General features: G+C 49.5%; 2 protein-coding genes across 4 annotated transcripts in view; one reads left to right on the forward strand and one right to left on the reverse strand.

Annotated features, from left to right (window-relative positions):
- Positions 1-11407, forward strand: part of C3H7orf50 (chromosome 3 C7orf50 homolog) — a 133663-nt gene that overhangs the window by 40774 nt on the left and 81482 nt on the right. The window lies entirely within an intron of this gene.
- GPER1 (G protein-coupled estrogen receptor 1) lies at positions 2621-7861 on the reverse strand. Of its 3 annotated transcripts, none has more exons than XM_041749670.1 (2): positions 7009-7861; positions 2621-4861 (listed from the first exon to the last, which is right to left on the reverse strand). In XM_041749670.1, exon 2 carries the CDS (start codon positions 4596-4598, stop codon positions 3444-3446), a length of 1155 nt encoding a protein of 384 aa, XP_041605604.1. In that variant the 5' UTR covers positions 4599-4861; positions 7009-7861; the 3' UTR covers positions 2621-3443. The 3 variants fall into 3 exon arrangements, with proteins under 3 accessions (XP_041605604.1, XP_041605606.1, XP_041605605.1); XM_041749672.1 differs by having other exon boundaries at positions 2621-5131; XM_041749671.1 differs by having other exon boundaries at positions 2621-6399.

Raw genomic sequence — 11407 nt, forward strand, 5'->3', positions numbered from 1 at the left:
TGCTGATTCAGAATGCATTTAAAAATTTCAGGACTGCTTCACTCATACCACCTGCAAAGACGAGGGGATGCATATCATTGAGGCTATAATGACCTGAAGGCCTCCACCCCTCCAAGGAGGATGTGGGGTCTGAGAAGTGCCACCCTCATAATCAAGTTAATTATTAAGCACAAAGAAAATTATGAAGTCATATTCGGTGCTAGCACCAGTGGTTTCTGTGTGCTTACAGCTCTAGTTTTGAGCTCTTGGTGGGGTTACAGAGCATCAGTGCCCAGGAGAGCCAGGTTACCAGGAAACAGCAAGGCAACCAAGTGCCTTGATTTTATCTTGTGGCTTTCCTGACAAAATAATTAAATCAGCCTCCGCTCGCAGGCAAATGCTGAGAAGGGTCTGCATTTGAATGGGCCGGGCAGCTTGTGCACACTGGCTCCATCCATCTCTCAGACATGGGCTCTGGGGTCTCAGGCTCAGTAAGAAATCCTTTTTGTCAAGTCAGGACCTCTACCTTATACTTGCCCTTCTAGCAACCATCCAGTGGACCCTTGGAGCAGTTCTGCTGCCGGTTTACACATCAGGAGATGGGGTTTCAGAGGTTCAAGGTAATGAACTATGTCCGGCCTCATTGGACAGTGCCTCGGGCAAGCACTAACTGTAAAAGGCCTGGTGGTAAGGTCATTCAGGAGCAGGAGATGGCTAATGAACACAGGGCTGACCTTTTCAAGCCCTCTTGGAGGGCTGCCTGTGGGTAGGAGGTCCATGCCCTTGACCAGTGCTTTGGGGCTTTGGTTAGACACAGTTCCTGCCCGGACATCTTTGGAGGGGCTCTTCATTCCTCTCCTTCCTGCCCAGAACATCTTGTCTGGTGCACCTTTGGAAAGGGATCAAGCCTGTGACCCTGGTTGACCTCTTGATTCCTGAGTGCTGTAGAGGAAGGAATGTGGGCTTTGGAGACATGGGCTGTAGGTCAGTTCCTGCCTACATCACTAATCATTTAAGATTTCAAGTGGTTCAGGACTCTGAGTAACAGGACAGTGCGCATCTCATGGGTTTATTGGAAGGATCAGAGAGTAGGCCAGATTCCCTGATGGACTGTCACCCTACTCTTCCTCAAGAGCTACAGCTGAACAGCCTGGGTCTCCAGGCTCTGTGCAGTCTTCACATGCTTCCCTGCTACTGCTTTTCACACTGGGAACGGTACACATATTTGATGAACCCTTGCATATAGTCAGACACTCGAGGCTGGGGCGCCAATTGGTGCGTCTGATCTGCAACTTGGAGTTGTCAGCACTGAGGTCAAAGGGGACTTGGTAAGCAGCAGGGTTTGCAGGCCAGGTACTTGGGTGTGGCATCTTTGACTGAGTCCTGGGCTGGGGCAGAGCCTGTCCTGAGAAGCTGTTTCAGGGAGGTGTGGGGGGGCCCCGAGCATGTGTGAGAGAAAGCATCTTAGAACCTCTCTCAGCTTTTATAAGATGAGGTGCGTCAGCACGGTGTCTGCACCCTTCATAGACTTGTGACTTTTGGAGGTTCTGGAGAGACAGAGGGTAGAGGGAGGACTCTTCCTTGGAAGTTGCTCTGGATCTAAACCACCCATTTTCCCTCACCTCAGCTGCAGGGTGGGTGTCCTATGACAGCACCTCGGGCGAGCTCATGGAACATCACATCACTACTCACCCTGTAGTGATGTTCCCACACAGCAGACCTGCTAGTGCATGGGAACCATCCTCAGCGGTCATTGGTTTTCCTGTCCTGCAGTTGGAATGTTTATTTAGAAAGTGAATCTGAAGTGGAACTTGCATGTTGGAGATGGCATTTCTCTAAGGTCACAGTGGGTTAGTGCCAATATTTACTTGTGACAGACCTCTTTCTTAGAGATCTGCACCTGAAAAACCATTGAAACTACAAATGGCAGGACCCCTGCATGGCTCAGCAATTGAGTAGTCTGCCTTTGACTCAGGGCGTGATCCCGGGGTCTGGGATCGAGTCCCACATCAGGCTCCTGTGGAAGGCCTACTTCTTCCTCTGCCTGTGTCTCTGCCCGCCTCCCTGTCTCTCATGAATAAATAAAATCTTAAAAAAAAAAAAAAAAACTACAAATGGCTCATTTCCCTATCACCTAAACAACATTTCGCTTCTCCCTTGGGACGCCTTGCCTGTGTGAAGATCCTTGAGGATCTTCTGGGGAGGTGGGCCCCTGAGTGGAGTATATGGGGCAGGGGGAATGGGGTTCACTTTGATCCCACCTCAGACCACATTGGAGGACAGGGACCACCTCTGCCCCCCAACTGCCTCATGAGCACTCTGCTTCTGCAGGCACTGTGCCTGACGCTGATAGTGCAGAGCCTTCTAGAAGAGCCAGAGCGTGTGGTGCACTTACGGTATTGCTTGTGTTGGCACCCAGAACTTGTGCAGCAGAATGTCAGACATCTTGGAGATGCCAGGTGTATGTGGGTGACTGGATTTAGATATTGGCCCTGTGAGGGAGCTCTGGCTGGATGGTGAGCCTGGTGGTGCCAGGGGTGTGGGTTTTCCTTGTGAGGAAAGACCAGTTCTGCTGCTGAGGCTTGGAGACCCTTGCCCAGCTGCCCCACCACCCACAGCAGACAACTCAGAATTGAGAATCAGGATGTGACTATGCTTTATTAAGAAAGGCTGGACATTCCTAGCAATTGTTAGTTTTTCATTTATACATTTTAAGGAGAACTGTTTACATTGCCATCATCTTTGTCCCCATTGTTATTCTCAGAGGCCAACTTTGTATCACACATGCTGGTTCCCCATCCTATACTCCTGTGGTATCATTCCCTCATGGCATAGGTGCAGAGATGCATCTGGTGGGAGAAGAGCCTTCTGGCTAAAGCAGCCCAAGTGCTCAGGGTCACGCAGCCACGGAGGGCGAGGGGCCACTCTGAAGGGTGTGGGTGGGAGAAATGCTTTCCCTTTCCTAACTTGAGTGTACTTGTTAGTACGCACAGTAAACCATAACCCACAGATGTGGAGAATGGATCACAGTAACCAGGTCAGATCTGCTGAGTGTGTTGTCTCCAGACTTCATTTTTTCTGAGGATGGCAGATTTATGGCAGATCGACCTTAAAACTAAGATCTTTCCTCCAAAATGACCCCTTCATTTTGCTTTCATTGGCCAATATGAGAAATGTCCTTTGCTGTGGGATGGTGTGTGCAGAGTGGAGTGTAAGCTCACGCTGGTTCCCCCATGCCCCGCAGCCATGAGTGTGGGTGGGGAGCTCTAGGACTTTGCGCAAGGCCCAAAGTCAAGGTTGCTTGCAGCAAGGGCTCCTTAGATCTCAGGTGTGTCTGCAGCTGGGGCGTGGGCAGTCTGGCATGTTCTCACCAGGCTCAGAGCATAGTGTGGACCGGCCAGTCCTCCTGCCTTGCCTTGGGAGTGACACAGTGCTTGGTCTATGCCAGTATAGCTTGGCCGCCTCTACACTGCACTACTGAACCTCACATCTGACTGTTCAGTACTGTCTGGAATGACTGCCTTCAGGGCAGCATGACAAAAGCGGTTCAGAGCTGACATGTTGGTTTTCTGCTCAATGTACAGTCTCAGTTTGTCCCTAAAGGTCTCCCCCAGAAAGCTGTAGATGAGGGGGTTCAGGCAGCTGTTGGAGAAAGCCGCCAGGTTGACAATGTGGCCAGTGAGGGGGTAGGCATGGCGGAAAGACTGTTTGCAGGGAGCATCTCCTGGCTGCGTGCGCTGCAGGAGGTGAACACTGATGAAGACATTCTCCGGCAACCAGCAGATGAAGAAGACAAGGACAACCGCAAAGATCATGCGGAGGGCTTTCTGCCTCCTGGGGCGCAAGCCTCGGTGCTTGTGAGCCTTGATGAGGACCCGGACGATAAGGGAGTAACACAGGCCAATGATGGCGAAGGGGATGATGAAACCCAGGGTAACCTCGAGCCACTGGATCTCCTTGACATCTGCAAAGCAGAAGCAGACCTCCTCCGTGTGCTGCAGGTGTACCGCAGTGAAGGGCACCAGCGTGGCAGAGACAGAAGCCATCCAGATGAGGCCACAGCTCAGCCTGGCATGGTGCTTGGTGCGGAACAGGCTGGAACGCATGGCCTTGGCCAGGGCGATGTAGCGATCAAAGCTCATCCATGTGAGGAAGAAAATGCTGCTGTACATGTTGATCTGCAGGAAGAGGGACATGAAGGTGCATAGCACGGTGATGTCGTAGTACTGCTCGTCCAAGTTAAACACCTCAATTAGGGAGTCGGCCACCAGGATGAGGTCGGCTGCCGCCAGGTTGATGAAGTACAGGTCTGGGATTGTCATCTTTTCCCGGAAGCTGATGTTCACCACCAGTATTAGGATGTTCCCCACGAAGCCGATGGGGAAGAGGAAGATGGTGTAGAGGCAGGAGAGGAAAAGCCCAATCACGTACTGCTGGTGCTCAGAGAGCTCACCTGTCTGGTTTGCCAGGATGGCGCCAGTGAGTGTGTGGGACAAGTTGAGCTCTGGGGAGGTGCTGTTAGAGGCGCCTGGGTGCGTCTCCATGCCAAAGACAGGCACTGGGGACGTCACATCCATAGCCCCAGGTGCACAGCTTTCAGGATTTGCCACACAGCTCATGGAAGTCTGACTTCCACAATAAAACCACCTCTAGAAAGTAAAACTGTGCTCTTTGAAGTGAGCCAGACGTTAGTAAGATGGGAACTCATCACAAGCATCATTGGTAGCAGTGTGGGTTTGCTCTGTAGAAAGCTCAGCAGATGGGGAAGGTCATCCATGTCCGGGCTGCAGGTGGTACCTTGACTGGGCGTAGGCTGTGACATCCACCACAGTGTTGGCTGCAATGTCCAGTGCCCACTGGCTGGCCCTCACTACCTGCGCACCTGAGGGAAGCATACAGAAGATGAGTAAGTCTTTAAGGCCTTCTGATGAGGACAGTCAGTATGGCGGGTGGCCACAGGGTTACAGCAGGCTTGTGAATGCAAAGGACAGGTTGGGACTTGAGATCCTAGCATCATGATAAGATGGTTGTCGCTGAACTGAGGGAAAAGAGTTCAGAGTAGAAAATGCCCAGTTTTCTGTTTGCAGGGCTCTGGGGCTGCTTGGTCTGACTGGAGCCCGGACGGTGAGTCATCCTAATGCGCGGTGGACGCCTGTGTTTTAAAATAGTTGAATAGCATGCTTATGAAGTAACGTGGCTGTTGGGTATGGAAATCTCAGGAAAAGTACTATTTGCCAGCAGAGGAAATAAAATTTATTTCAGCAGCTGTTGGAAAGAGAACTAAGATGAAGGGAAAAACCCAGCTTCTCTGAAGATCATGGGCCCAGAATGCTTTGTGGAAACTGGAGTAGAGTCTCTTACAATAAAATTGATAAAGGAAATCTAGGGTTTTGTGTTTTTTTGTGTGTGTTTTTTGTGGGGTTTTTTTGTTTGTTTTTGTTTTTGTTTTTTTTGTTTTTGCTAACCTAAGCTTGGGATAAGACTTTTTTCATGATATGAAATGAAAGAAAAGGTGATAAAAATGGTACTTGCTTTAGGAAATAATATTTATCTGGTGTTTTCATAAATTGTTATAAAATTGAATATGTTTTTGTAATGTTGTTTGTAACCTAGAAGCTGGGTAAAACAAAAAAATAAAACCTAAGCAAAGTCCTTTAGACCTTTGCTGCTGACAGGTTTGCGTACGGGGCCATCCATAACAACCTGGCTTGTCCGCAGTCTTCACACGCGGGCAGCAGCTGTGGTGTTTGGGCCATCACCACTGTGGAGGGGTGCTCTTGGCATCGATGGTGGGGGCCTGACACAGAGAATGAGAAACCCCAAGGAAGCTGAACTGGCACATTTAAATGGACTTGAATTGTTTTTCTTTTGAGAGCTCTTGTTTTACCCTGTGAGATCATTAGGAGTCATTTTTGAACTGTTGCCAAAGCAGACTAGACATTTATTGAACTACTGCTTAAAAAAAAAAAAAGAAAGAAAAGCAGAAAAACGGCCTTAAATCACAGCCTTGGGGTCAGTTATTACTTAAAAAGTATTCTGTAAGCTTTGCTTAGCTGAGGTTGATAAGTTTATTAGTTATTTTACATTTTTTTGTTCATCTTTAGTAGATTATACCAGTTTCAACCACATAAATGTCATTGTTCTCAGATACTATCTGAAATGCTTAAAGCCCCTCTGTTTTTAATTTCTTGTAAGAAGTGCTCCGAGTGCTTGTTTTGCTCTCTAAATGTGGAAATGCAGGGCCGTTTTCAACTGATTTCAGAGGAAGGTTTAAAGGTGAGGGAGCTGGCCGCACACACTTGTCCTCGTCCCATGCTTGTCAAAATAGGCTGTGGGAAGAGTTTTGAAGCGAGTCCTCCCCTTCTTTCCCATGTATGTGAGTTTTTTGATCCTTGACAACACTGTTAGTTTCATAGTGGCCTAGAACAGAGACAGGAACTAGTGTGGATTTACTGCTGCCACAGTACCCTTGTGAGAGTGGAGCATGAATATATAAAGATGAGCATTAAATAGTTTGGTATTGTTTGTTTCACATTTCCACTGCATGTCCAGTTCTAGAAAACTAAAACCACATTTTGTCAAATCTATTGGGTGTGTATCTTTGTGTAGGAAGACTAGTCCTCCCAGACGTGTGGCTTTCGTGAGCGTTTTCATTGAGTGACTGAAGCATGGTACTATAGACAAGCCATCTCATTGTCCTAACGTGAGACAGCCCCTTGCTTGAAGGAAATACAATAGAATACAGGATGTTATTTTCGGCATGCATTTAGAAAGAACTTTTGTGCAAAGCCTCCCCTACTATAGTCCCACTGAGATTGTTAGAGCCAAGTCTGGGTTCTTATGTGGAGGAGAGGCTATGTAACTTCAGTGCCCCTGTCAGCTGAGGGTGGCCTGTGAATCCACACCTGCATCCAGCTGGAAGCATCATATGCTGCACCTTACGTGAGACCAGCTGGCCAGGTCTGCCTGGTGGTCTCCATGGCAACACTGACCCCAACATAGAACCAGGAACCCAGGATTGAGACTCACCTGCACCGCAGCCGGCCACCCCAGCTCGGACCGATTCTGAGCAGACCCTTCTCTGTCCTTTGGAGGGCTTGTCAGCCAGCGTCGGCAAATGTACTCATGGGAGGCTGCAGGCACGGCTGAAACTCTCTGGGTACTGGTGATTCTGGACTTGGTTCCACCCGTCGAAGAACGCTGGAGCGGTGGTCCTGGAAGGGGAGACTTGGTGCACGATGCTGACCTGCCACGGTGCCTGTCATCGCTCCGTCATTGCTCGGGATACCAAGACACTGCAGGCTTTATAGGCTTCATAGGCTTCCCAGGGCCGCCCATTGTGCTCTGCACTGGACGGCCTCCTCAGAAGGCCAGCATTAACCATTTTTTTGCTGGCCTTTTTTCTCCCACACTGTGGCAGTGAGCTCAGTCCCACTACATATTTTTATGGAAGTTTCCAGATTTAATTGCTTTTCTTCACACACTGACACAATTTTTTTTAAGTCTGAAAGCATTATAAGTAGGTCTTGTGTACCTTTCAGATGATGACCCATCGTTATTTGTTGGAACTGAAATAGTCTTGCTTGTTTTTAAAACTAAGCACTGGATTTCCTAAGTCTAGAGAATACTGTGCTAATTATACCTGGAGAATTTAACCTAGAAATTGTACAAAAGCACTACCAGAAAGAAATTTAAACACAAAAAATAGCAGGTATTTGGGGGCAAGTATGTTAGGAACAGAGTAGGGTAGCTGTGTCTCTAGCTCTCCCCTTCCCTGGAGTGTACCTGTCCCACAGGCGGCAGAAGGCGGTGACGGACCTGAGAGGCCCCTCTCCCTGCCATGGCTGTGGCCCCGGTGCTGTGGGGTGAACTCAGTCCTGCGGGTAGTTGCTGTGTCCTGGTACCTCCCCCACCCCTCCCCTCCCTCACCCCAGTGGTTGAGACTCCCTAGCGGCTCAGACAAAGGCTGGTAGAAGCCCCCTGGCCCAGGTGCCTGCCTTTCAGGTCTGTAAGGCCCTTCAGGACCTGCTGTGCCCTGGCTGCTCACGCTGACTTATGGGATGTTTATAGACGTCACGTTTTAATTGATCTCATACTTTACTCTTGGTGACTCTTCACTTTTTAAATTTTTTGAAGCTGTGAGATTGAACTGAGCGTGGTCTTTTGTATTACTGAGTGTGAATAAAGCTAAATGCCACCATGCCTACACCTTGCAGGTCAGCATGTGCTCCTCCTGGAGGAGAGAGGCTGGTTCCAGGCTTGAAGCGGGGCGTCTGGTCAGAGAAGGGCGGGTTGGGCATGGGGGCTCCTCTGGTCATGTGCACTGGGGGCAGCCAGTGTGGCTTCCCTGCAAGCTTTCTGTTCTGTAAGGAGCCTATTTCAAAGGAGCTTGAAGGTATTCTGAATGATGATAATCTAACATCTTTCAGATTCATGTTTTATACACATATTTTTCAACAGACAATATACTGTGTTAAATTTTTTATGGAAAAATACATTTTTTTCCAGCTTTAGAATCCAGCCATAATTCTGATTTGTTGGCTTCTTAAAATTCTGAATGACATGGTAATGTGAACGAGACTAGTGTGATCTTAGGTCCACCGTGGCCAGCTGCAGATTCCCAACAACTCCAGCACTAATGATGCCCTAGGACACCATTTTGAAAGAAATGAGTCATGAGAAAGTACAACTTCCTCTTGTGTTAAAAAAATAAATAAAAATCCAAACCTTGAAATAGCTAAGACATGTCACGTAAAAATAGCCACTGCCTACTCGCCCCAGCCTGTGGCCTGCAGCCCCTCTCGTCCCAGTTGCCAAGGAGGAGCTTCCAGTGGCTCCAGGTGCACCACTCTGCATCTCCCACTGAGTTTGCTGTGGAATGGATGGCCCTGTGACTGGCATGCTGATGTTACATGGAAGGCTTGGAATCGGTTGATGAGAGCTGCCAGGTGTTGGGGCACTGGGTGGCTAGTAACCTGTCCGCCCTCATACGACTAGCTAGTAAGGAGGCACAGGACCCTGCTTTTAGGGATTTCAATCCACTGAACTCAAGCATGGGTTGATGTTTGCATGCGTCAGGGAACATCTCGCAGATGTCTATGTAAAGCATGAAGACTTGTAAATTTTAAAATCTACCCTTCAGGCCTGGTGCTGCCTGCATGTAGCTGTTGAACTTCCCAGTGTCCCCTCCTCTTCCCTGGCAAAGAATTATCCCCCGACCTGCAGACGGACCCCTAAGGTGAGACATAGTGCCTGGAGGGAGCAAGCCCAGTCTCTGAATTGCCAGGTTCCATTTTCTCCCTCTGCAGATAGCTGCCCCATGGCCCTGGGTCAGGCAAGGGTGAGTGGATTTGTGGTGCTTGTGGAGCCACGTGATGCCTGTGGAGCACCTACAACACATGGATACCCCATGTCTCTGCCATCCTCATCCTTGGGTGGGGCTGTCTTCCCACGGTGCCTCGCATCTCCCTTCACCAGGATGGCCCAGTTACAAGAGGTGATCAGAGTCCCAGGCTTCTGTAGGCTTATCAGCAGGATTCGACTCACAGTCCAGACCTCAGGCAATGTGGGTGCCAAGCTTTGGTGTCACTCCATGTTGGGAAACTCAGCCTGGCCTGTGTGGTGCTTATGGAAGGGGAAGCAAATGGGCACCACGAGTGCTCCCACACTTAAGAGGCAACACTGCATGCACAGCCTTTCCTGCATTTCCTCTGATAATCTATCCCAAGCTCGGGGAAGCAGAGCGCCCCTTCCCCTCAGCCGGTCAAGAGATTTCTTTGGGACACATACAAAGCCCTTTATGGGCTTTGTCCTCGCACCCACCCTGAACATCCAGGCAAGCACCACCTTCTATAAAGACATAGGCCAGGGCCCAGAGAAGGGAGGAGAACATACCTATGTTGGGGACGCATGTGTGCTGGGCATCCTGCACCCTTTTGGTCAGCTGCAGATTGGCCTAAGAAGGTTTATGCTATTAGGGAATCCTGTGGCCCCTGGTGAACAAACAGGCCTCTCATTCTGGATGTGTGTGTGCGCTGCCCTGGAAGCTGGCCCGGGAAGTGGAGAGGCAGCCACCAGGCACTTTGTTCCACTTGAGCTCTGCTCTGCAGCCCCAGCCCATAGCCTGTGCTGGCATAGTGGGCATAATCAGCGCTGTCATCCTATCCTCTGGGTGTACAGGTCAGTGAGACCCAAGCGGCAGTTGTGTGTGTGTGTGTGTGTGTGTGCGCGTGCACATGCGCGCGCAGAGGTGTGTGCATCCAGGCCGAAGTGTGCCAAACAGCGGCTGTCTGCACTGTTCCAGGCTATACTGTAGAGGAAAACGGATGGGCTTTCTGCAGACCCACTACCCAGCCTTTTCTGTTTCTGAAAGGGATGTTGAGTGTTTAGGTGCTCTCCAGCATCTGATGCACCTTCACACCCACCCACTCACTCTGGGGGTGTTTTATGACACCATAAAGGAGCAGTCCCTGTAGTTTCACTGGTGTTGACTTTTTGGACAGCTGGGCTCCTCTTAGCTGTTGCCTGGAGCTTTCTGGATATTTCCTCTAAATCTCTGAGTGATGTGCCAGTGGCAACCAGAACATGGTGCACGTGGCTCGCGGAAGTGCAGCCGGATGGTGCTTACCAGGTTCTGCCTTGGGAGGGGTGTTTGTGGGTGGCACGTTCTAAAATGCCAGGCTGGAGGCTTGGGTCCTCAGGGAGAGGCTCAGATCCGCAGGAAGTGGCTTTTCCCTCACCCTGTGTCCCCTGTCTGCTCCGAGCCATCTTTTTCAAATTGAGGTTTTGTGGATGAAGCACCTCCCACTGCTGGAAAGCCATGATTCTACGTGTTTTCTGGTCTGTGGCTCTTGACTTTTCTCTCAATTTTGTCCTTGAAGAGCTCCTCTCCTAGGATGAGGCATGAGCAGAAGAGACCCACATCTGGCGGCTCCTCCATCTCCACAGGGCCCACGTGGAGCTGGTGGGTGGGGCTAGGGGCACCTGGCTGTTTTAGAGGTTGGGGTTCCCCACCTTCTCTTTGGTCACAGCGGTACTTTTTAGTGTCTTAGATCCTGGGTTTCCTCATAGGATTTGTTTAAAGAAGGGATCCTACTGCTTAATAGAAGTTTGAGAACCAATGATTTATGTTCCTATGGTTGGGTTCTAAAGCTATTCCTTTAGCCAAAATACTGAGAAGCTCGGTGGTACCAGATTCTCCAGGTTTTGCTTATGTGTTTGCTGTCTCAGCTCTGGTCAGCCATTTCTCCAAGGAGCCTTGAGCACATGTAAGCCTAACCCCTCCTTCTGTTCTAAAACTAGCAGGGTGTTAGCATCCATTATTGTGTATTTATGCATTGATTTAGTCCTTCCACTTCTGAACATGAATAACACAAGGGAACTTGCCATAAGCCATTAAAAGCTGGATAAAATATAGGACATCATGATT

The sequence above is a fragment of the Vulpes lagopus genome, chromosome 3, assembly GCF_018345385.1.
Source record: "Vulpes lagopus strain Blue_001 chromosome 3, ASM1834538v1, whole genome shotgun sequence".
NCBI classification, from domain to species: domain Eukaryota; kingdom Metazoa; phylum Chordata; class Mammalia; order Carnivora; family Canidae; genus Vulpes; species Vulpes lagopus.

Excerpts from the sequence above, each read along its gene's own strand:
- GPER1 (XM_041749670.1), bottom strand. The coding sequence starts at position 4,598 with ATGAGCTGTGTGGCAAATCCTGAAAGCTGTGCACCTGGGGCTATGGAT.